The 24954-nt window shown below is 47.7% G+C and overlaps 6 protein-coding genes across 6 annotated transcripts; 1 reads left to right on the forward strand and 5 right to left on the reverse strand.

The window, feature by feature from the left end:
- Positions 1–189: 189 nt before the first annotated feature.
- On the reverse strand, positions 190–3780 carry N7455_004354 (uncharacterized protein; the record flags this gene model as incomplete). The annotated part of the gene is made up of 12 exons (XM_040958217.2): positions 190–489; positions 560–736; positions 794–1659; positions 1711–1888; positions 1942–2029; positions 2093–2192; positions 2249–2406; positions 2466–2585; positions 2645–2726; positions 2781–2865; positions 2918–2938; positions 2992–3780. The coding sequence occupies 12 exons, from the start codon at positions 3778–3780 to the stop codon at positions 190–192; spliced, it is 2964 nt and encodes a 987-aa protein (XP_040811332.2).
- A 2525-nt stretch (positions 3781–6305) lies between these two features.
- Positions 6306–10708, forward strand: N7455_004355 (DEAD/DEAH box helicase; the record flags this gene model as incomplete). Its single annotated transcript, XM_065604779.1, has 13 exons — positions 6306–6895; positions 6946–7684; positions 7742–7762; positions 7812–7896; positions 7952–8033; positions 8090–8209; positions 8261–8418; positions 8480–8579; positions 8643–8730; positions 8787–8985; positions 9046–10082; positions 10140–10316; positions 10373–10708. 13 exons carry the CDS (start codon positions 6306–6308, stop codon positions 10706–10708), a joined length of 3732 nt encoding a protein of 1243 aa, XP_065461679.1.
- Positions 10709–11445: 737 nt separating this feature from the next.
- On the reverse strand, positions 11446–12797 carry N7455_004356 (uncharacterized protein; the record flags this gene model as incomplete). The annotated part of the gene is made up of 4 exons (XM_065604780.1): positions 11446–12218; positions 12295–12511; positions 12542–12664; positions 12783–12797. The coding sequence occupies 4 exons, from the start codon at positions 12795–12797 to the stop codon at positions 11446–11448; spliced, it is 1128 nt and encodes a 375-aa protein (XP_065461680.1).
- Positions 12798–14501: 1704 nt separating this feature from the next.
- N7455_004357 (uncharacterized protein) lies at positions 14502–17053 on the reverse strand (the record flags this gene model as incomplete). Its single annotated transcript, XM_040958169.2, has 3 exons — positions 14502–16660; positions 16751–16884; positions 16959–17053. 3 exons carry the CDS (start codon positions 17051–17053, stop codon positions 14502–14504), a joined length of 2388 nt encoding a protein of 795 aa, XP_040811300.2.
- Positions 17054–18249: 1196 nt separating this feature from the next.
- N7455_004358 (cation-transporting P-type ATPase PCA1) lies at positions 18250–21869 on the reverse strand (the record flags this gene model as incomplete). The annotated part of the gene is made up of 3 exons (XM_065604781.1): positions 18250–20116; positions 20164–21226; positions 21287–21869. 3 exons carry the CDS (start codon positions 21867–21869, stop codon positions 18250–18252), a joined length of 3513 nt encoding a protein of 1170 aa, XP_065461681.1.
- A 1600-nt stretch (positions 21870–23469) lies between these two features.
- On the reverse strand, positions 23470–24057 carry N7455_004359 (uncharacterized protein; the record flags this gene model as incomplete). Its single annotated transcript, XM_040958143.2, has 1 exon — positions 23470–24057. The coding sequence occupies one exon, from the start codon at positions 24055–24057 to the stop codon at positions 23470–23472; it is 588 nt and encodes a 195-aa protein (XP_040811401.2).
- Positions 24058–24954: the final 897 nt, after the last annotated feature.

Here is a 24954-nt window from a genome sequence, read left to right on the forward strand (position 1 = left end):
TTTCTGAAGTCAAATGAGTGTAAACGAGTGTGTACATGCTTGCCCAGGAAACCCATCTGGGCAGTGCAATAAGAATAAAATGCCCTTCGCAGCTGAAGCTGAAACATGCCGCTGCTCAAATCCATCGCTCTCCTTTTTCAAAGCCTTTTTTTGCTCTTTTCTTTTCTTCTTCGCCTAGTAACCAACCTCCTAATCTTCTTCTGAAGATTCCGCCTCCTTAAGGATCCCTGAGTCGATAACCCGGACCCAGCTGTTGGCATGCTTGTTGCCCTTGTTATTGAAAATGGAGAATCCACCGTTTGGCTTTTCACGGATTTCCCCAGAGAGACCGAGGATCTCCTTGAGCGCGTCTGCACCGAACACTTGACGGATATTCCGGGTCTTCCTTTTCTGTAACTCGACCATATAGTCGTCAATGGATCCTTTGGCCACAACCTGGACGGATTCCACAACGCGCGGTTGTCCGATGCGGTACAGTCGACAGTACGCCTAGCAAATTCATTGTTAGCTTGCTAATGGCCTTTCAACCCTTCTGGGATCTGAGTCCTAGTTCCCCTACCTGGTCTTGGATTGCTTCATTCCACCAAGGATCCACGAGGATACACTTGTTAGCCATGGTCAAATTGAGACCCACGCCGCCAGTCTTCAGGGAAGAAATCATGATCTTGATGTCCTTCTCCTTGCCGAATTGCTCGATTTGTTTATCACGCGAGATGGGAGATACCCTGCCTGTAATCTGTATGGACGTTGTTAGTTATTGTGACTCGTTTCTTTTCCCCCAACCATGACGTACAACTGCGTATTTCCAGCCCTCTTCCTCACACATGTACTGAAGAAGTCGGACGGTCTTCAGGAACTGAACGAAGATCACGATCTTGACGTCCTCATCCTCTTTCACCCAGTTTGTGACGAGTTCCCGAACCGCTGTGGTTTTCGCAGATGGCATGCTATCGCCAACCCGCGAAATCCAATCATCCTCATCATCACTGGGCTCATCCCAGTCATCATCTGATCGATCTTTGCGTAGGTATTTTTCTTTGAATACCTTTGGAGTTCGGTTGTCAAAGATTTTCTTGCCCTTTGGCTTTGGCTTTGACTGCTTTCTTTTCTTTGGTGTGCCCTTCTTTGGTGATTTCTCTGGCGAATCATCGGAATATCCGGCCTCCTCGATGGGGATCTGGCAAGAGCTGCAGACTCGGGTGATAGTATCGATTTTTCCGTCTGGGTCGGGAAGTTGATCAAAACAACCTTTACAGTAAAGGTGTTGACAGGACGTGACCACAAATGCCTTATCTTCCGTGACGAATTCTTCGCAACGAGTGCATTGCCTGCGTAGAAATTCCTGATATCTCCCCTCGTGTTGACGGACGTGGATGATCGTTTCGTGATATATATCACGAAGCTCGGAAAAGTTTCCTGGAAGCCTTGGCCGGGAAGCAATCTTGTTTGCTAGAGCGAGAATCAAGTCGATAATGATTCCAGATGTGGTCTCGGTCACACCTTCCTTCTGTGCCATGTCTTGGAGCTCTTCAATGACACCTTTGTTGAGAATGGTCTCGAGGGAGTTTTGAATGAGGAGCAGATGGCTCACAAACATTCTCAGCATTGTTATAACGGCGAAGATGCATCTGCTTTGTGTTTGTTTTGTATCAGCCGTGCCTGATAGACTCTGTTAGCGCGTTGCCTCATCACTAGTATTGCCAAGCTTACCCTCGATCACCGCGATACCGAGATCCTGAAGTTCCCTATAAAGCAGCCTTTCAGCTGCGCAAAGGTCGACCTCCACGACTCGGCTGTTGAATCCTGGAAGCGTGACGATGGGCTTACCAAGCATCCGCGTACTGTACGTGCTGCGGTGTAGCACGGTTTCTAGGATGTTGTCCAACCCCTGGGTGAAAGGTTAGTTTCCGATTTCGAAGTAAAAGGCTCCACGAGACTAACATTGGAATATTTCTTCAAGAATGTCTCATACTCCATTCTTTCCGAGGTAAAGATGAAATGAAGGTATGGGTACAGTTCTTCCGCGCCGCTGGAACATATAGTTAGTACACATGATTTCAGTCATTTCAAATCCACAGTAGCTGGTGCTTACTTGTGCAAAGGTGTTCCGCTCATAGCCCATTTGAATTTGCCTTTCAAGGCTCGGACAGCGATAGAGGTTGCGGAATCTTTGTTCTTGATTGCATGAGCTTCTACAAAGCCGGATTAGTATCAATGTGGATATATTATAGAAACGCCATGTATATACCATCCAGGACGATCCGGTGCCACTCAACCTTATGGAAAGGTCCAGCTTTGCGGTTGAATTCTTCCTCCCTCCAGGCCTCTTGGTCTTCAGGAGACTCGATCGTCACTGGCATCTTCAACTTCGGATATGAACTGCAGATTTGCTCATATGTGGTAATCCTATAAAGTCGGTCATTAGACATGAAACAGACAGTAACCGGCTTCAAATGTTGTCTTACACAATACGCTTTGCTTTCATCATTTTCACGATAACGCTCTGGCTTGATTGTGAACCGGCGCAATACTCGAAAACGCTGTCGCTTATCTTTGATACGCAATGGGCATGAATTTGATTGATCCTATAACAGTCAAGTTAAGGAAAACAACTTTATTTCGTGAGCCTAGGAGTGAGACATACCACTGTCCAATCAAGATTCTCGGCACAACGAGCAGGGTAGGAGCGTGTGAACGACGTGGGATCTTTTCGTGCGCGATAGTTGCTTTTGAAACAGGTAAGCTTTCTGATACCATAGCCCTAGATTCTTTGTTCTTACCGAGAACTGTAAGTGTTTTTCCGAGGCCCATCTCGTCGCAGAGCAAGCCTCCATTTGGCTCTTCATTTGAGCTTTCGCGGTCGTGCTATTCAAGTTAGCTAAACATCATGTCACAACTCCTAGAATACCAAACTCACCATCCACGCAGCAGCCTTAAGCTTTTTCCATAGTTAGTCACACGTCATAAATTCGGTTTGATAGAGATTCGAACCTGATGATGTTTCAACAATGTGTTGAGCCCGCCGACCTGCCAATTCATATCCACAATTTTCGCTGAAGGGGTGAACCTCTTAGAGTACTCAATTAGTGCATTCGCGTCCTTCTTGGCCTGCGGCTGGTCCTCAATTGAAAGCTTCGAAATCTCCTCCGCGAGCGCTTTCGACTTGTCCTTTTTCTGGGAAACAGGGATTTGGTGCATATCGCTCGCATTCGCATTCGCATTTGCAGCGCTCAGTATGTCGCTGCTCATCAAGCTCTTGACCTTCTCATTCATGGTTAACGGAATCTTCGCCTTCTTTTGTCGCTCTTTCGAGCGCCCCCTTTTGGTTGGCTTGGCCGACGATTCATTGGGATCAAACTCGGAACCATCATCACCAGACGGTTGCTCTTCTTCACAGTCAGATTCATCACCCGAGGTATATTTGTAATCTTCGTCGGAAGCATGCTCGTCACCGGAGCCTTCCTTCGAGTCTGTTTGATCCAGCGATTCTTGCTCGGAATCGTTGGGTAAATCATTTGACTCCGGGTCCTCATTGTTGTGAACTTTGTTCGAACTGAGGAGAACCCTGCGGAATTCCGCATTTGGCTTGACACTTATGATGCTGACTTCCAGGTTTGGGGATTTGGCGGGACTGGTTGCCTGGCCCTCTGTCTCAGCTTTCACCTGCATATCGTTGATAGGAATTGAAGCCTCCTTTAGAAGCTCGTTTAGAGGCTCGTTGGGAGGCTCGTTTGGGACTTCCTCAATTGGCCTTGTGGTTTCTTCAATGTGTTGATCCATTTCGACCTGATGTGAAGAAAATATTTAGAGCAGGGGCGACGAAAAGAGCCGAGTTGAGCGGCCTGAAGTAGAGAATGGTGAGTGAATGATGGTTGGAGATCACAGAGTCGAAGATCAGTGAATCAGAGATCATAGAATTGGAGAATCAAGGAGAACATATAGGTTGGTGTAAAAGAATAGAGCGAAGGAATGAGATATGCGGATGGGGAACTGAGTAGAGGGATATTGAAGAAGTGAACTGTGATGACTGTGACCATGGCAGAAGTGGAATAGATGTTGAAGAAATAAAGAAGGGGAATAGGGACAAGTTGAGAGTGCCTAGGTGTAGGAAGAGTACAATAGGTAAGATAGTTCGAGAATGAGAGAGGAGAAGACGAGAAGAGATAGTTCGAGAGTAAAATATATGATGCCTCAGTGAGATGTTCGGATTTGGTTAAGTAGGGTTAATGAAGACCTCGCTGAAGGTCACGTTGAAGATCAAGCAGAGAGGTTAAGATATACAATGTTTGTTGGGAAACGATGCTTGGTCTTATTCTGCCAACGGTTTATGAAGGATCGAGTGGGAGCTTTTTGGGACCACAATATGGACTGGAAGGAGAAAGCAGAGGAGGGAATCATCATATTCGACAGTAAAACAGGGTATTTATACCCTGAACCTGACAATCAAGCGCCCAGTATGCAAGCAAACAACCGGAGATGGGATAATCTCAACAATATCTCAACATGTTTGTTCGATGTCTACGTAGCTACTAGATACGTCATATAATAGATGCACTCGTTAGGGATAGGGGCTGTGTAAGCGGGCGACTATTCTCTTCATGGAAACATCATATATCCTAAAATAGTGTATTGTTTCAAGTCAAAAATAGACGAAAGGAATATACACCAACAACTAGATAAATTAGGTTAGACATCTCATGACCATATGGGTTAAAGTACGAGCAATGGAGATAGTGACGATAGCCCTAATGCATGGGCCGTCACGATGGACCTCTAAGATAGGACCCGGGGCTCGAGTTTCATCCATATATTAAGAATGATATTTAAGCACTTTCTCCATCTCGAGTCCTGGGGCTGGTTATTATAAACGACCTTCGTGCCCTTCACACCACACATCCTTCCGCTATCCCCCGCATTCCCGTTGCGATAGTATTCTTTCTCTATAGCAACAACTAACCCGAGCTAGTGATTATCTCATTGCTTCGTCTCCCTAGGCCCTGTGGTTATAAAAGGCTTCCCTTCCCTTCACACTATATCTTTCGTCTTTCCTGCCTTGCATTCCCGTTCCCACACTGTCCTCTACATTGTCAAACCAACCTCCAGTCATGATCTGATTGAGTCATCTAGTTGCTTCGTCTCCCTAGGGGTTATAAAAAGCCTTTGTTTACTTCATACTGAACGTTTATCCTCTCTCCTCCTTCACACCCCTAGTTACTAGTTACCACACTATGCTCTATATTGCCAAACCAATTTCGAGTCTTGATCTACAAGCGGGAGTGGCCAAATAACCTTCTTCCCGACATATAATTTCTTTCTACTATCACACTATATATCTATCCGTCTTCTGCTCCTTTTATACCCCTGATGGTACAAAATTAGCGAAGCCCCTTATTCTGTTGTTGCCAAACCCGAGTCAATTCGTATTTGATTGCCTCGTCTCCCTAGGTTTCAAAGCTAGGCGCGGTGGTCATAAAAGACTTTTGTTTCTTTCACACTATACTTTCTTCATTCATATCCTCGTCATGACACTATCATCTATAATTGCGAAACCAAGCTCAAGCTGGTCTTCATCTGATTGTTTCGTCTCATTGGGGGTGATCGTTATAAAAGGCTTCTACGCCCTTCACAGCGAATATACGTCTTCTCCCACTTTCATACCCTTAATACAGCGTGATTCACCAAAACTGTTATTCAGTCTACTAAACCCGAGCAAATCCGCATCTGATTGCTTCGTGTCTCTAAGTGTCAAGCCCTAGAAGTGGTGGTTATAAAAGGCCTCTACTTCCTTCCTACCGAAAATTCATCCTCCCTCCTACTTCATATCCCTAGTTATTATACTATCCTCTACAATTCATTTTTACCCTATACATTCGTGTTCTCCTACTTTTATACATTTGGCCAATACTCCCACACTGTTTCCATTATTTCCAAACCCTAGCCAATCCCCGCCGGATTGCTTCGTCTTTGTGGTGGTCATAAAGGCTTCTGTCCATCTCACCGGACACTCATCCTCTCTCCTCCTTCACATCCCTACTTACCATATATTGTCTTTTCACCTCTACCCTATACATGTGTCCTCCCATACTCCTAATACTACACAATCAGCCAATGTCCTCGTATTGTTTCTGTTATTTCCAAACCCTAGACAGTCCTCGTCTGATTGCTTCGTCTCTGTGGTGGTTATAAAAGGCCATCCCACCGAACATGCTTCCTCTCTCCTCTTCACACCCCTACTTGCTGCATTGCCCTCTACAATCCAGCTTATACTTTCTAGATTTTACTACCCTGCATCCTTCATGATCAACATGCAGTCCTCCGAAAAAGAGAAGGAAACCCGCAAGAACGGGACCCCTGAAATGCGTTATTCCCATCTCAAACTGAACGATCGCCACCTCACTTTCAGACCCAACGAGGGGACCCAATACATGTCTGAAAACACAATACACCTAGCGCCGCAGAGTTCGGGCAATTCCCAGTCTACCTTTGGTGGATTAAACCCGCCGCAGATCAAGAAAGAGTTTCCCGATGAGAGTGCTCATGGAATCAAAACCTGGGACAGGTGCAATAAATTGACCATCAAACAAGAATCAAACATCAAACTGGAACCAGGAATCAAAATGGAACCACAGGAGTTCAACAATACCCAGCAAGTTGAAGGCCGTATCGTCATTGACCTCACAGAAGATGACGACAATTCATCCGCTCAAAAACGTCCGATGCCGCGTGCTGAATTATGGACTGTAATCAACAAGCGCCAGAAGACGGCCATGACGCCGATTGAAATCTTTGACCACCCAGTCGAAAGCTTGTTCGTACAGGATGATGATTCCCCACGATCTATCTCCTCCAACACCAGCGATCCGTTGCTTGAGCTAGGCGAAGATCATGTTTCTGGGTAAGTGTTGGGGGAACCTCTTCATGGGAATGGTAATCTGACGGACCTAGATTCAATGAATACCAGAAACAATTTCAAAGCCTGCAATCCCCTTCCATCGAACAGCAGATTGAGTTCGAAAAGCGGAGGGAAGAAGAGCTCCAACGGAGGAGAAAGGTTAAGAATGACAAGCTTTGTCATCTGACTGCACAACCAGAATTGGAAGATGGGTCTGAGGGCGATAATTCTTCTCGTCCTGCCTTGGAAGAACAGTCTCAATCCAAAGACCCTCAGCCCAAAGAGAAAACTCAGTCAGAGTTGAAAAAGCCTGCCCGAGTAAAGCGAGTGGTTACACGAGTCTCAAAAGCGGGGATTCAAAAGGCCAAAGAAATTGGCCTTGCTCAGTTGCTTTCAAAGGAAGAACTTGGAAAGCGTGCCAAGGATAACGAACTTGAATCTGAACCTGAAACTGAAACGGAGGAGGCACCTAAGGGAAAAATACGTGGGAAAAAAGCTCGACGTCCACACACGTTATTGTCGAAAGAAGAAATCCAAAGAATTTTCCGACGCGATGATGGTCTCAAAAACGGAAAGGATCCTTTACCCCCCGGGTTTGTCTCTACGGAGAAAAACAAGCAGAAGGCTTTCAGAGAGATGCTTGCTAGTATCCCAGTTGCAGAACAGGCTGAAGCACGTGGAGACATATCCATCCTGAATGAAGCGACACAGACATTCAATCCATCAGCAAGGTCAGACGGTCAAGGAAAATGGAAGGTCAGAGGGCTGGTAACATCCCTAATGGTGAACCAGGTTTGTGTCCATTTCTACATTGACTTTAATCAAATAAACGGCTGACGTTTAGAGCAGGTATTGGCTGCCTCTTGGATGGTGAGTTCGGATTTCTTCCTTTGAACCTCAAATTTACTGATCGATATAGTGCAAACGGGAGACTTCTTCGAGCAAGCCGAATGGTGGTTTACTCTGTGATGTGATGGGCTTTGGCAAGACCCTGTCGACACTGGGTAAGAGAGATGGAGCCAAGAGATTATGGAAAATCACAGAACTAAGCATTTCTAGCGTGCATTGTGAATCGAAAAGTGCCAACTGAACCAGAAGGTCCGACACTGATTGTCGCCCCGAGAAATTTGATAGAGACCTGGTACGGCCCCTCCTTGAGCTATACTGAATATTCTGCTTTAACACTGAATGTCATAGGATGTCGCAGATTCGGCAACATTGTGACCCTGCGGCAGCCGGGACCGTCATTGCCCATTGCTCTGGTGCACGGGTGAAAACAAATAACCTCGCCCACTATCTCAGACAATACAACATTGTGTAAGTGTTGCTTTCGACCAGACACACTAAGTCCTTACTAATAATAGCTAGATTGACAACATACTCGGATATATCTTCTTCCTATCCTAATCTAAAGCTGCCCCCTGGGCTGAAGACTGAAGCCGCCATCAAAATGTGGTGGGATCGGGAATATGATGAGAAAGCAGGTGTTCTTCATCAAATCCACTGGCATAGGATCATTCTCGATGGTAAGTGAATCATGATCGGAAATGGAAACGAAAGGAGACTGGCACTAAGTATAGTCCACAGAAGCACATATCATCAGGAACAGGATGACCAGAACATCGATTGCAGTTCGTTCTCTAAGTGGGAATTTCAAATGGGCTTTAACCGGAACACCTTTGCATAAGTGAGTACAGGCCATGTTTGAACTGGATTCGAGAAGAAATTCAGGACTGACTCTCCAACATAGCTCCGTTGATGAACTTTATGCTCTATTCGCATTCATCGATGTTCCCAACAGCCACCCCTACGATGTGTTCAGGCATAACTTTTGCGATGTAAGTTTGACTCTTGTTCAAGGAATTTCACATTTAACAATATTTTGTCAATCTAGGGGACGCACCATGGTAAAAATCGGTTGATCAATACGCTTCGAGCCATCATCCATCGCAAGACGCACGAGAGCCGTCATATGGGAAGGCCCCTCATCGAGCTCAAAAGATTCAATCTGAAGGAGGTCAAGATTGAGTTCTACCCAGCTGAGAAGCAGATCTACAATGCAATCGCGGAGAAGTTCCTCGAAAAAGTCAACAGTGAGTCTGGAAGCTCTCCGAGAGTGTAGTCAATTGAGTTCACTACTAAAATGGTTATAGAAACTCAAATGAGAAAGCAGAGAAAATGCGTTTTGACAATGATCTTGAAGCTACAGATGTTCGCTAGTCATCCACTTACCGCAGAAGATTACCTCAAGCGAGTGTGCAATTTCAACAACACACTGGTTACACAGCTAAAGGGTTGGGTGAAGGATGAAACAAGCCCGGGAAACCCGTCTCCATCAAGCGAAATTTCGAAGTGTTGCATTGCAGGGAAATACCGAACCGGAATGCCTAAAGCCCCTCTGAGGTCTCGAACACAAAGCGAAAATCTTCGACCACGGCCACCCGGCAATTGCGCAAAGCTTGTGTCAAAGTTCGAGGATAGAATCAAGGATCTCTTGAGACGAGAAGCATACTATGAGAGCGACCATCGCACCTGGTTCTGTCCTGGCTGTGAGGGGCTCCCAACAAGGGCTATTATCACGGACTGTCAACACCTTTACTGTGAAGACTGTTTTGACGCACTCCCCGATGAAGAAAAAAATACCGATGGTGTCGCTCGATCGTGCCGTAAGTGCAGAATTCCGATCAGAAAGGCTGCATTCTACGGAATCTACGATGACTTCGACACACCTCCAGCGGATGCTGATGGGTCTTCTTCTCTTGGACGAGCGGGCCAGCAAAAGCGACCAGCCACGCCAGAGACAAGTACATCAAGGGGAGGCCAATCCAAGAGAGGCAGGACGGGTAGAGGCCGTGGTTCCACTTTCTCGGAATGGTTACTGGCCGACGGAAATCTAATCGAATTTGACGACGAAAGCAACGACAGCGAACATGAGAACCAAGGCACAGCGGAAGACGAAAACCCCGACGAGGATGATGTTCCCTGTGAAGAAGAGGTTGGCGAAGAACAAGACTGGATAGCAGAATTTGGGAGATCTATGCCAGGCGCCAAATTTGATGCAATCACGTCTCAAGTCAAAAAGTGGTTCGAAGAAGACAGCACCGCAAAGATCGTGATCTTTACGCAGTATGTCAACAGCACTAGGCTTTTGAAGTACTTGTGTGAAGATAACGACTGGAAATTCTCCCAGGTAAGTTTTTCGAAAACAATGAACCAACAGAGCGCATATCTAACCTGGCTTCACCAGATTACGGGTCGAATGGCCAACAGATCACGAGAGATTCATCTAGACAATTTCCGGAATGACGATGAAACAAAGATCATGATTGCATCGATTAAGACAGGTGGTCTAGGTCTTGATTTCTCCGTGGCAAATAAGTGCATACTGGTTGACCTATGGTGGAACGAACCTGTCCAAGATCAAGTAAGTCGTGAATGAGGATTGAAACTCCCGGGGTTAGCTAACTTGTGAAATAATAGGCGTTCTTTCGTCTTTGGCGGATTGGTCAACAGCGAGATGTCGAATGCATTATTTTAATGGTTAAAGGGTCGATTGACGATTGGATGGACAGGACCCAGAAGCGCAAAGCCAAGCAGATCAGCGAGGTCATGAGTCAAAATGTGCTCATGGACCGAAGCACACTCAAAGAACTGCTGGAGATGTTTGGTGAAGTCATTGATGACCCCAAGAAGGGATTCAGGGTCTTGCCATACAAAGATGCGGCCCAAAGTGCATCAAATCCCGCGTGCACCCGCGCGTCCAAATCTACGCCCAAAGCCACTGCCAGAGCCATTGCCACAGGAAAGGCCATTTGATCTGCGCCTGCTAATAAACGGAGTTAGGTTGCTGGGGTCATTATAGCAGAAGCATGGGCAAGGAGATGGAGAGTGAGAACGAAAGGAACGGAGGCTACCAGTCCTGATTCATACAAAAGGACACCAAAAAAAGGATGAAAAACAAAAGCACACCAAAAACAGGAACGATATGGACCATGGCATTGTGCGTCGCGGGAGGAATTTGAGATGAACTGCTTATGGCTGAAATGGGCCTTTATTTTTAGTGGAGGAAGTCTTTTCTAGGATACTCAGTGCATTTACATAGCAGAAGCGACGCCAAATTTTACCTGGTCAACATGAACTTTGCCTAATATCCCAGTAGGCCTAACCAAGCTATACAAATAGGATACGAGAAGTGCTGGCTTTGTCTATCATATTGGCATCATATATGGAAAGGTTGTTTTATAGGAATTGCATATTAGTATGCGGTTGATTATTTTAAATAGAGATTTATAGCTATCTGAAAAGACATCTAGAAAGGCGTCTTAAAAGACATTTGAAAAGACTTCTAGCACTACGAGAATGTTTACGCAGAAAGCACCTTTTGTTTGAAAAACTAACAGCAAAGATTCATCGGCTATCAATAAACTAATCATACATGCCGTGAATCATAAAAGCGTATTCGAAGTAAGAACACAAATTTGAGCAGAGATTTTCAGACCATAACAGTGTCAGATCGCGAAAAATCTCAGACCACGAAGCTGTAGGCCCCCAGATTACTGGTCCTGCTCCTGCTCCGGCTGGCGCTGCTGGGGCCCCTCAGTTTCCTCGGGGGTGATAAAGCGCCGACCCTCGTTTAGCTCAGGAGTGGCAGGGCGACTAGTCTCGGGCTGCTGGAAATCAAGGACGCGGCGAACATTGTCAAAGGTGGCCGGATCCTGGACAGGGGCACCCTCACGCAAAGCAGGATGACGGTCAGAGCGGAGTCTAGTTCGACCTCGTTGGATGCTCTCTTCAACTTGCTCAAGCTGCTGAACGTGGGTGTCAGTCAGAGAGTCATTGCGCAGCCGACCATTATGCTCCTCGCGGACTTGTGGTTCGTCAAACCAGAGGGTTTGGAGGACCTCTCGGCCGCGGCGCATGTGGCGCTCGTGGATTGGGTTGGTAGCAGGCCGGACGAAATCGGAAATTTCACGATTGAGGGGGAGACCGAAGGCATCAAGAAGTCCGATGGAAGCTTCACGTCCAGGGAGGTTGGGTCGAGTGTCTTCCTCTTCGCCATCAGAGTTAGCATAGTCGGAACCAGTGAGGAAGATGTTCTCTTTATCCTCTTCGATACCGTGGAAGCTTTCCTGCAAAGGGCTGACATGGGGAGTCTCCTGGCCCTCTGGGTCCTCGTAAATGGTGAAGTTGAAATTCGAAGGACGGTGAGATTCCCAGACGCGCGAGTTGGGAGTGGTAATGGGTGGGAGGTCAGGTAGCTCCTGAGGATCCAGGGGAGCCATTACACCGGGAGTAGGCTCACGCTTGTCATCAATTTCCTCAGTTCCTAGATTTGGAACGATGAGTTACTCGTCCAACTATTTAAGAGTAGAAAGAAGATGAGATCAAAGGGAGAAACTTACCAAGCCGAGACAGAGGAGACTCGCCAAGAGAAGGCGAGGACTCCGTGTAAACGGTGTCGATGAGTGAACTTGCCTGCTCACTTTCTGGGGTAGTCTCACGCTTGCGCTTCACTCCAGTAGAGTTGGATGCAGTGACAGGGTCCGTGTCAGAGTGGTCTTCCGCCGGGGGTGGAGGTGGCACGGGGGGAAACGCAAGTTTGATCTCGATGTGAGCGACCTAAGTGGTGGACGCGCGAGAGCGTCAAACGTTAGCTTGTTGAGACACATAGACAGCGCGCGTGCGAACGAGGTAAGCCCCGAGAAATTTACTAACCCTATCTTCGCCCACTGTAAGATTCACCTCGACGTTGGAAGGGTCCATCTTGTGAGACTACTCAACGATTCAATTAGTATACAATGCCCTTCGCGAGCGACGTGAGCCTTGACATCGCGGATGTCTCCAGCCAACCAATTTGTTTGACTTGGAAAAAGAACTTGAGAGATCATACCTTCGAATAAGACATGTTGCAATATCGTTGATTCGAAGGATCGAGTAGTGGCCCACACCGATTGACTCAAGCGCCTTGCCTGTGTTTCGAGGATGTTAGCATGGGATCAACTCGGGGGTATATTGGGCTGTTTGACTTACAATATGAGACAACTTGAAGCCTCAGTATTTGTCCTCGATGCTCGATGGCCTAACCCTGCACTGCTTTGTGTACAAGGTTGTCGGCGTTGGCACTGTCGAGTAACGAGAGAGAGACGAGATTGGACACGAATGGGATTTATACCTCTCGTTGTTTATCTCCAGGAAGTACCCTGGAAAGAATTTTTACATCGCTTAGTCGTCGTCCATGCAAGTTACGCTTAGTCGTCGGAACCCAGCGGGCGAACCGAGTAACGAGTTTACGAGACAGTCTCATGATGTTGGCGGGTTCTAAATGATTCCACACTAGGATAACAGGGTGTTTGAACATGGGAAAATACATTTTATCTATCTTCTTATTATTAACAAGTGTACATCGTTATGGGTCTCCAAATATGGTGTCCAGATATGGTCTGGAATTAGAGGTGGTCATTGTATAGTTAGTTTGTTTTTATAGATCGATGCGGGCAAGAGTGGTCACGTGCGGGTCACCTCACCGAATCAGCTCACAGCATACAAGCTAGGTGATTCTAACCATAGCTTTCCCCGCGATGTGTTTATAAAAGGATACGCTGGAATCAGCATTAAAACTATTCTAGTTTTATATGCGATAAATCACAGTAACTGGTGATCTGGTCATGGAGTTCCACTGCAAATACAAGACACTGCAAATACAAGATTGTTCTATCAAAGGGTCTAAAGGACACAAAGAGAGCGAGAGCGAGACAGAGAAGATCCAGCCGATACGTAATTGTTCAGAACGAAGGAAGGGTAGTACATATGTACTGATGTATTGCCCTGGGCAGGGAGGGGTAGGGTCACTTGTTTGATTGATATGGCAGCCGCAAGATACAAATTGTTCTAGGCTTGACTTGAGATCGGGCCGAGACATATTACCAATAGGTCCTTCACATATTTGAACATGAAACATTTTACAAGGATCCCAGTCTCGAACAAATGGTGGATAGATTGTGGCTGGTCAAATATCTATGGAAACAAAGCATGGGTCTACTGGTTAGCCAGCGAAGAACAGAGCTCCATTAAAGTCATAGTTAAGAGACCATCCATCCACCACCATATCGACACATATTGTCAACCCCGAGTTATAATCGTCACGACTATACTCATCAGACCCAACACCAGAAGACACAGCAAGAACACATCGCCCTCGAGAGATTTCAAGAACACCAAGGAAAATATCAAGGGGAGAGGAAAAGAAAAGGCCCTGTAATAGATGCAGCAAATCACACCGGAGAAGCCAAATCCAACGCAGCAAAGGCTTAAACGCGGAGTAGGGGGGGGGGGCAGTTATTGAACACGGGCATCACTTTGCCGAAACGGCATGAGCAAATACATCGAGGAACGAAAAAAAAAGACAAGAAAATGGGTATTTTGTTCTCTCAAAAGGAAGTGTGACGTTGCCGTAGGATCTGGGTGGATGGAAAATGAAAAACTAATATCACGTGCCCCTGTACATCGGCTTCACCAAGCTAGCGTAGATAATCATAAATGGTCATTGGGCAGTGGTAAATGGTGCGTAAATGTAAGGAGGCGTTAGAAATCATTTTCCAATATTTTCCGTTCATCTGAACTGGCCAGGACCGACCATGCCACCACGGACGTCACCGCCGTTGGACTGGCCGAACATCTCCAGAAGGTGTCTAGACGAGGGAGGAGGGCCCTGTGGGCCAGGGTTGCCAGGCCCAAAGGGACCCTGACCACCGGGACCAAGTCCCATCATGGCCTCGGGGTTTGGCGGCATAGGAGGGAAGCCTGGGGGAGGGCCGTTCATGTAACCTGGAGGAGGCATCATGCCTGGAGGCAGACCGCGAGGGAAGCCTTGGCGCTCATTCATTGGAGGCGCGTTGCCGGGCATAGGAAGCATTCCAGGGGGGAAGTTGGGGTTCATGCCGCGGCCTGGATTGGATATTCCAGGAGGAGGGCCCATAGGGCTTGGTACATTACCCTGCTGCGGGACAGGTTGGCCAGTCCATCCAGGAGGTGGCAGATGCTCGAGACCCGGGGGTCGCTGAAGCGGCATAGGAGGCTGACTCGGGCCTTGAGGAGGCCGCGAGCCACCCGGAGTAATAGGACCACCCGGGGTCATGGGGCCTTGATTACCCTGAGGGAACGGCATATCGTCAAAGAATCCCATAGGCGGACCATTTGCAGGTCGCCGACGGAGGTGCTCGCTATCTGGTCGCTGCATGTTGGCAATGGCTGGGTCGTCGAGGAAAGTGGGCGTCTTTTGGGCAGAAAGTCCTGGCGGAGGACGTGGCATGCCTTCTGGCATCAGACCTGGGGGAGGGGCAATACCCTGGTTGGGAGACTGCTGGGGTAGATGACCCGCAGGCGGTGGACCGACTCGGACTTGCTGCATCAAACGAAGCAAGTGCGCCCTCTCCAGCGCCTGGGGATCCTTGGGGCCAACTTGAGCCATTGGATTCTCGGGGCCAGTGCCCATGTAATCGGATCGGTGGGGATGTTCCCTGGAAGGAGATGACAGAGATAGGGCGGCATGTTGCTGCTCGGCATGCATCATGGAGATATTCCGTGGCTGCTGGGGCAAACCCATTTCGTGCGGCGTAGAATTCTCCGAGCGTTGTCCACCAAGCATCTGTAAAATGCGCTGGAAGCCTTCTTGGTCCGCACTGTGGGATGGGAAAGGCATACTCTCAGGCGGCGGCTGCGGCGGCTGTTGATAATGCTGGGGCTGGGGTGGGGCACTGAAATAAGGCATCGGCTCGGGCTCTCTGGCAGGGCTCTCTGGCATGGGGCTAAAGAGACCTGCAAAACGAGATGACTTTCCAGGCTTTCCGGGAAATGGCGAGGGTTCCTTTTTGGCGACTGGATCGGCAGCGATAGGAGTACTAACTTCTGGGGTCTGAGGCTGAGCCTTCGAATCACCTAATAGTCCGAAGAATCGTTCCATCGACTCGTCGGACATGAACTGAGCACCGGAATTGCTGAAGATCTCACCATCAGTACGGCGGGTCTCCGGCTTTTGCTCTTCAACGTGTGCTCCTCTCTTCTCCTCAGCATGTGCCGGGAGTTGTGCGGATGATCCAGATCCAGCCTTCATACGCTCTTTCCACCGTTCAAAGTCCTCCTGAGTGTGTGCTCGTCGTGGTTCGTCTCGGTCATTGGCATCCAGCCATTCAGGTTCTTGTTCAAATTTGGCGCCACGGTTCCACTCACGTTCGGTGCCGTGTCGGGTCTGGTTTTGGCGCCATTCTCGGTTGCGCAACGGCGCTTTATCGTCATCGGCATCAGCGCCCTCTTGGGCCTGTTCCTCGCGGAACCAGCTTCCTTCATATTTGGATCGTGGGGGTTGTCCTTCTTTCCGAGTGGGGAATCGGCCATCTTTGTCACGGGCCACCCGTTCAGCATTGGGATCGCGAGGTCCTTCTTTGTTTTCCCATCGATCAAACTCGCCGTTTCGCCTAGGCTTGCGCTCCTGCTCATCCGGGCCGAATGTGCGACGTGGGCGCCCGGCATTCCAGTCTTCTCTTTCCCCACGCCGGGCAGTCAGTGGCCCTGGCTTGGCCTCTCGTCGATCTAACTCTTTATCCGGGGCATCGCGGTCCTTGAAAAACTTGTCTCTGAAGTTGAATCGGTCGTTCTTCGTTTCATCCGAATCGTTTGGCCGCACCGCTGGTCGGTCTGTCTGATCAAACGAGCCTTTGCCGCCAATGCGAGATGAAGCAAAGGCGGTTTTCGGGGGGCCGAGTACAATGTCCTCTAAAAGCAGAAAGATTCCATATTAGCAAGTGCCTCCATTGCGGATCGATCAGGATACCTGATGATCGATGGAAAGGGAGATAATAATACCAGAGTTGGACCCCCGAGAGATATGTTTGGCTTCAAAAAAGCTAGGTCTTCTGTTTGTGCCAGTCTCAGCCGGATTGGTGGCATCACGGGTGCCATGGGGTTTGCGTTGTGTGGTTGTTGGGTCAGGTTGAGGCCTAGAGGTTGCGGTCAGTCTTGACGTTGACAGTGCGGGACAGCCGAAGAATTGCGATCATTGGAGCCAACATACATCCACTCTTCAATTGGAGGGAGACCAGGAGGTTTTGCGACAAGGGGCGAGCCGCGGAGCCATATCAGCTCATCGATCTCGTACCGTCGCGCCATGGCGGCTCGGTCTGTGAGGTTGTGTGTGTGTGTGTGGTCTTCTTCACGGCGATGATCGGTTCATTGGTTGAAGGGGTAACAAAACAGGATAGGGGAATCAAAGGGGATATGCGAAGGTATGGAATATCTCAAGCAAAATATGGTGAATAGGTAACAGGTAGCGTTGGGTGGTTATGGGAAAAGAGGTTGGATGAGGAGAAGCACACAAGCCACCTTGTGGCGATGGCGGTGACCAGAGTTTCGGGAGCCAACTTTACACTCGCCAGTTGGTGCGCAAATATGAAAGGTGATGTATCATCCACATTTAGGCTATTTTCTATTTTTATATTCAAGAACAAATCTAAGGGTCAATTGTGAATACTACATGCGATCTATAACAGTACCAGTGCTATACAATTAGATCGCATTTTATCTTTAATATTCAAGGACAGATATAGGAGTCTATATTGAGCAACAAACGCGATCTACGATGGGGTAAGCTCTATACAATCAAATCGCGTTTTATCTTTATATCCAAGAACGTATCTAAGGGTCAATGTTAAATAACAAACGCGATCTACCATAATATATAAGTCTCATGAAATCAGTTGCGTTTTATCTTTATACTTAATAACAAATCCAGGGGTCCATATTGAATGGCAAATATGATTTATAGTAGTGCGAGTGCTATAAAAATGCGGTTGCGTTTTATCCCCATGTCTCAGAAAGCTATATATCCTTCGGTCTTACTAGGGTCAAACGCTACAGACTCATATTACGGTGTCAACCACAAATATTCAGATCACCTGTCATTTTCATGATCGATAAACAAAACCTACAAGACAAACTAATTATATATCTCTATGACCGAACATATTCATATACAGAATAACTAACGGAAATAGAAGAGTCTGAAGATAAAATGGAACAATTTCCCCTATATCTACTTCTCTTCTCTCATCTCATCTCACCGCATTGAAACACATTTTTATAGTGACAAGGAGAAATGATATAAAAGAAAACAAAAATGTTAGATTTCCTAAGAGATGCGGAGGAGTGTTTGTTGAAAACAACCAACCGAACACAAGGCTTTCCGTACATTGACTCACAAAGCCACTCTGACATATCAAAAGAAGACCCACTAGCCCATTGAAAAGCATCATCTTCTGTTGCGAGAAGTTAATCTGGATAGAATGAATGATTGTTTCACCTCCAAGCTAAATCTTAGACCACCGCAAGAGCACAGCAGCGATGATCACGGGCAGCACGCTGATTAGCTCTCCCAGCCCCGCAAACTGGGGCGGAATTCTGGCATTCACAAAGGCCCCAGCCGCAAGGAGCACTGCAAATGTGTTGTACAGAAAGCTCCAAACGAAGTTGAATTTGATACGTCTTACAGAGACCTTGCTGGCATCCATCATGGTGATAAGGCCAGACAGATCTGGACGCATAAGCACGACATCGGCTGCCGACTGGGCAACGTCACTACCTTCGTTCATATGAACGCCGATGGTTGCTTGGGCAAGCGCCACGGCGTCATTGGTGCCATCCCCACAAAAAATGACAATTGGCACCTTCCCATCCGAACAATTGCTTAGCAGATTTTTGATGTATACCTGCTTGTCCGCCGGAGAGCTACGAGCATGAACATGGCCCTCGAGAATCTGTAACTTGGTGGCCACATTTTGCACAGCGCCTTCGTCATCGCCTGATACCACATGAACTGACACACCACGTCTCTGTAGAGTATTGACCACGTGAGTTGCATCAGCTCGGAGAGAATCCTCGAGACCGAATACCGCAAGTAGTGCGCCATCAATGACGAAGCAGAACGCAGTATAGCCTTGCGAGAGAACCGGCTGCACCAGGGGGTGCGTGGAAAGTTCTAGCCAGCGAGAATTCCCAGCTTGCAGTGTTTGACTATCTAGTTTTGCTTCCACACCTCGACCGGTCAAGCTTTTGACGTCGGGGACAGCTGTTGCAACAATTCCCTTGTGGCTAAGATGATTACCGACGGCAACCGAAACCGGGTGCTTGCTGTCGCCGACCAGGCCCAAAAGAAGCGAGAGACTTGATTCTCCGTTTCCAAGGTAGTGCTCAACGGCTACACCGAGCTTTCCTTGGGTAAGAGTTCCCGTCTTGTCAAGGACAACGTGAGAGGCCTTGTGGGCGACTTCGATGGTATGCGCGGACTTGAATATCACCCCTCGCTCCGCAGCGATACCGCTGCAGATTACAACCACCATCGGTACGGCAAGGCCAATGGCGCAAGGACAGGAGACGATAAGCACGGTGATGGCGTAGGTGACAGCCTGGACGGTTGCTTCGGAACCGGTCTTGCCTTGAATTGTTATGCCAACAGCAACCCAAACCACAAATGTGATGATAGTCAAGCCCACAATCACTGGAATAAAATAGGAAGCCACCTTGTCGGCAAGTTCTTGGATCTTTGGCTTAGAAAGCTTGGCTTCATCGACCATGGCAGCGATGGTGTTGATGGCGTTGTCACCCGGGAGGCGAGTTAACTTGACAATTAGACTTCCCGACCCGTTGATTGTCCCTGCAATGACACGCGATTTGGGATTCTTTTCAACAGGTCGGGACTCTCCGGTGAGCATCGACTCGTTTACTTCAGATGAACCAGATGTGACAGTTCCGTCGGTTGGGATTCTCACATCAGGAAGAACTTTAAAGGTATCTCCATATTGCAGTAGCCTAACGTCAATTTCCTTGGCGTCTGAAGAGTTTGATTTGTCCACGAGAAGGGCAGTTTGGGCCTGAAGTGATCGAATAGAGATTGACTCCACCGCTTTTTGTCGGGCAAGAGTGGCGATATATCGTCCGAACATGATCAATGTAACTAGAAGGGTGCTTGTCTCGAAGAACTGGCCAGTAGAAAGAGGTTTACCAGCGACGAGAAAGCCGAAAGACACAACAGAGAAGATGTATGCCGCACTGGTACTCAGCACAATAAGAAGATCCATCTCAATGACTCGCGAAAAGAGAAGAGCCTTCAAAGCTTTAGGGTAAAAAGGCCCTGCTATCACAACCTGAATAACAGTAGCCAAAGCTAGTGAGGCAGAGCTGTAGGCGATTTCTCTCTGGGGATGGGGGCCCATGCCATGACTAACACTGGGATCGTGAGGACTGCAGATAGGAGAGCCATGAACCCGGAATGGCGGATATGCTTGCTTCCAGCTGCGAGTGCTGGGTCAGCACAGATGGGCGCAAGCTTTGCAGTCTCGTCCCAGTGTTTTTCAATGAGATCTCGTGCCCCAACCACTTCCGGGTCAAAAGAAACACGAACAGTACAATCCTCGACGAGCGATATGTCACTCACGCCTTCTGGCCAAGCCTGGTTGACGATCGAAAATGGATCCCCAGAAACGACAATATCCACAGTTGACCCATTACTGGTGATGGTCTCGCATTTGAATTCTGTGGTCCGCTCCAAGTGCTTCATAATGAAATCGACAGTTGAGAGATTGAGGTCCAAGTCGAATTCAGCTCGAGAGAGAACCAGACTTGTCCTCAAGTTCTTTACACCTGTCACTGTCGCGAGGGTTCTGTTGAGTTTCGTCTCGCAGCCAGTGCAAGTCATACCAGATATCGAGAGAACCACGTGCTCAACCCCTATGGCCTGGCCCTCTAGATCGGGGGCAATGCTAACAGCCCCAGTCTTTTTGTCTTTGGGAAAAGCAGTCTTTTTCGAGGTGCAGCAAATATCACCGCAGGAACCACCCGCAGACTTGACTTTTATTTTGTCAGCTTTGGGGGCACAGGGGTCAGTGATGTTGACACTGGATGTGGTAATATTAGGTTTGCAGCAAGATTTGGAAGAGCAACCTTTGCAGGCACTGTTTTCAATACCACGTGCAACTTTGTGCTTTCCGGCATGCTCGGTACTTCGACGCGGCGATCGACTTGTAGACATGCCACTTGCGTGGCGAGATTCAACCGAGCCGCGCGAAAGAGACTGTTTCAGTGGTCTTTCCGAGCACCGCCCCTTTCCCAGCGAAGAGCGCTTCTGAGGCTCGCAGCATGATTCTTTGCCCAGAGCAAGAAGAGCACGGCATATACACCCGAGTGCTGTAAGTTTAGCAGCATACTGCTCTCTAACTGAGCGGTGGTGACGATCGCAAGCTTTGCGGTTGATCTTTGCGCCTTCTGCCGGTGTAGATGTCGAGGAAAAAGCTGCATTGCATCCAAAGTTAGTAAAGCAATATTGCAAGAAGCCATTCAATTTCAACATACAGTGTTCAATTGCTTCCATGCAGTGAGGGCTTGAACCCATATCACACTCACGTAAAGCCAGGCGGTCAAGGCAGGTCTCATTACAGCAGGGCGAAGACTTGCCCTCACAGCACTCTGCCACAGTAGGTTCAACTGAAGTAGCAGGGTCGCTTAACAATGGGGTCCTGGAGCAGGAAACACTGCGGTCTAACTTCCCAGCTTCAGTAGTAGGATTTCCTGTACAACACGCTTCCTTAGAAGCAGAAGCACCGCAAGAAGGGACATCCTTGTCGCCGATAGCCTCAGTAGACTGATCGTTGGAGCAGCCCCCCTGGCAAGGCTCGGGTCGAGCTTTACCCTTGCAAGGATTGGCAGGTTTATTGCACGAGGACTCTTCAATTTCGGTGGAGGAAGCTGTATTGTTATTGTTGTTACTCGTTCTGTTGTTTTGGACAGCACGGTCCCCGCAAGAGTTCTGTTGACTGTACTTCTCCGTTGGCGCACCGCCATAACAAGTTGCAGAGAAAGTATCGAGCTCTTTTAAATCAATTTCGTGAGTCGCATCTGCTTGAGAGGACGTCCCTCCGCAGCAAGAGTGACCCATAATGCTGGTTAGTTCTACGTGGAATGAAGGAATGTGGAGATGGGGATCCGTCGGCCCCACGGTGTTGGGGGATGAGTTTGGCTTGTTTGCAGGGAACATCAATGCCAAGCCGATCCTGCTTGCTTCTTGTGAGCAGTTGAGGAGTTCTACCTCGTAAATCTCTCAAGTTTGAATTGATTTCGCCTTGAATGTGATTGCCAGTACAAGTATAGGCCCTAGGTGTTAAATCTGACAGACCGCATGGTGTAACCAACAGCTCCTTGGGAAAAGTGGACATCACATCTTTCTACTATTGCACTGGCTGTCAATCCCTTCCACTGGGAAGTCTCATTGGGTGTACGAGCTTCTTAGCAGCTCAACTAACCACTGTATTCTTATCTCTGAGACACTTCACTTCCATTTCTCGCCTTCTATTACAAAGGTATGCAGTTCCAATAAGCCAGTAATGAACATATCTTGATATTGCTATAGTAGCTCCAATGAGCCATAATTTAACGACAAAGTGGGTGTCATATTGATATAAGCAGAAGAAGAAAAAACAGAAGAAGAAAAAAAAAACAGAAGAAAAGAAACAATAACAAATTAACTTGGAAGGCCTTCCCAACTCCATGGGGTACTCGCAATGCTCCCAATCGGTTGTATCTATCGTCTCAGGGAGTAACAAGTGAAGATAAACTGATTCTTGGTTCCGAAGAGAGGATAAGTTTCGAACTCACTACTACTATTTCGGTTTTCGGTCCGATCTAAATCGTACTAGCCCTGGTTGGTCTGAGAAAAGCTTCTAACCTTTTAGAAAGTTTGAGGTAATCAGTTAACGAGTCATTCTTACCTTAGTAACTGTAAGGCCTTTCTGTTATATAGAGAAGACTTGGATGGTGTTAATCTGCCCCAGGAAGCTTTATTGATGATGATGAGGAGTTAGGGAGAGAGAGAGAGAGAGAGAGAGAGAGAGAAGGGGATCAAAGAAGAAGAGAAGAAGAAATGTGCAGTGGCAGAGAGATAGAAGGTAAGAGAAGGAAGCAGCGACTTCCTACCCTGTGGCTCATAGCCTGGTAGATGGGTTCGAATGTAAGAACATTAGGTATTCAGATCCTCTCAGTTCAGTATGGCATCTTGTTTTACCCTCTCTTCCTTTCCCCTCTCTCACTGCGTCACCGCCACACTAAATCCCCCCCACTGATTTCCACCATTAGGAATCGTGGTTTAGTAAGGTAACAACAGTTGCCATTCCCGTAAGCTACACTGACAGCCCTAGAGTCCTAGAAATCCGCTATCTCAGCGCTCATATGCCCTTGGAGCCTCTCAGACGCATGGTCAATTCGCCCTGGAGTACCAATACTGATGATCAAGAGTAGATCTTTGTTTTATATAATTGATCTAGCTATCGAGAGAACGGGTAATAATGAATTTGCTCTTACAATGTCCCAAGTGACGGCAAGTACTTGATACAACTATGTCGGCCGCCCCAACTCAAACACTTACAACTTCCGGCATGACCTGCCCCATTTAAACCAAACCTTTTCCTTCAAAAACTGCACATTAATTGGCGCTATACAAATCCCATCCAAATCCTCACATCTCACGTACTCGTCTTCTTCACCTAACCACCAGTCAGTCGTTTCTCACCGACTGTCAGTTCATTGAGATTCAGTAGCAGTGGCTTTTCGTGAATTGCAACGTTGAAAATAGTTCCATCCGGTCGGACAGAAGCAATACCGGTATCCAGAGTGGTCTGCAACCCAGAAGCATCGAAGGCAATGTCGACACCTTCCTCAAATAGTCCATGGACAGCATCGACTACCGGATTGGATGAACTCTCCCCCGCGGCTAGGGAACTCTTTTCCAGTGGATTTATGACCCTGTCTGCTCCAAAATGACGGGCTTGTCGGACCCTTAGACCGGAAACCTCGGTTACTAGGATTTGTCCTGCACCTTTAGACCGTAGTAGCATCAGCAATGTTAATCCAATTGGACCTGCACCGAGAATCAGAACGTTTTGGCCCGCAGTGAACCCTGATGTGCGTGTCATGTGCCAGGCCACAGCCAGAGGCTCGGCCAACGCTGCAGTCTTCAAAGAGACATTCTCTGGCACGCAGACAAGATTCGATGTTCTCACAACAAGCTGGTTGGAAAATCCACCACCGGGGGTGTTAAATCCATAGTATGTTTGGTAAATATTGCTTGCCATCCAGGTTGATAGGACTCCATCTCGTGAGAAACCATATCTTCAATTGATCGCAGCGAGGATATTACCTCATTATCCGTTGAAGGCTTTTCTAGAAGCCGGGCAATAGCGATGACTGGCGGCTTGTTGTATAGCAGCCGACCTTATTTTGACTTCATCTTCACGGCAGTGAGATCTGTTTCACTTGGATCTGAAAAATGCGTGAAAGATCAAAGAGAAAATTTCTGTTAGCCTTGGAGCGAATTGACTTTTTAAGTCGTTCTTTCCTCTTTGGACATTGTGACTTCCTGCCAAAAGCATCCTGTAAAAAAAAAAAAGAAAAATTGGATTACTTTCAGCCTAGTGGGATTAACAGATCGAAAGATAGCTGGATCTCTTTCTATACATATGACAAATTCAGTCAGTCGACTCGGTCGCCATGAGGAGGGAAGGGAGTAGGGGGCAGGGGAGGATGATATCAAGATCTAACAAAACCAAACAAAAAGACTGCAAGTGCTGGAGAAACAAGAAGCACAAGAACACAGTGGCCTGGCGCCAGGTCCGCCGACTTCATCTTACACCGGCGCACATGGAGATCAGCCAATGCTGACGACGACGAGGACAACGAAGCATGGCGTCGCGATCCAAACCTGTTCGTATACGACTTGCCGGCATGATGCAGACCTGGTGGTCCTGGTAGTGCAGTGACTCGGTGCTTCGGGGAGCCAGGTGGAATGGGAAAGTGAAGTGAGAACTGAAATGAAGGAGCGAAAGGTGCATTGCAGAAAAGAAGGGGACAATCTGCGCTCGCGGGGAATGCCGGAATTGATCATCTGCATTGTGCAGGTGGATTGAATTTCTTTACCTCCAATTTCTTTTTTCTTGTTTGCATTACGCCAGCCGGTTTGTGGGCTTACAATT

Source organism: Penicillium solitum (assembly GCF_028829755.1).
Source record: "Penicillium solitum strain IBT 25940 chromosome Unknown utg000003l_segment0_segment0, whole genome shotgun sequence".
Taxonomy (NCBI): Eukaryota; Fungi; Ascomycota; class Eurotiomycetes; order Eurotiales; family Aspergillaceae; genus Penicillium; species Penicillium solitum.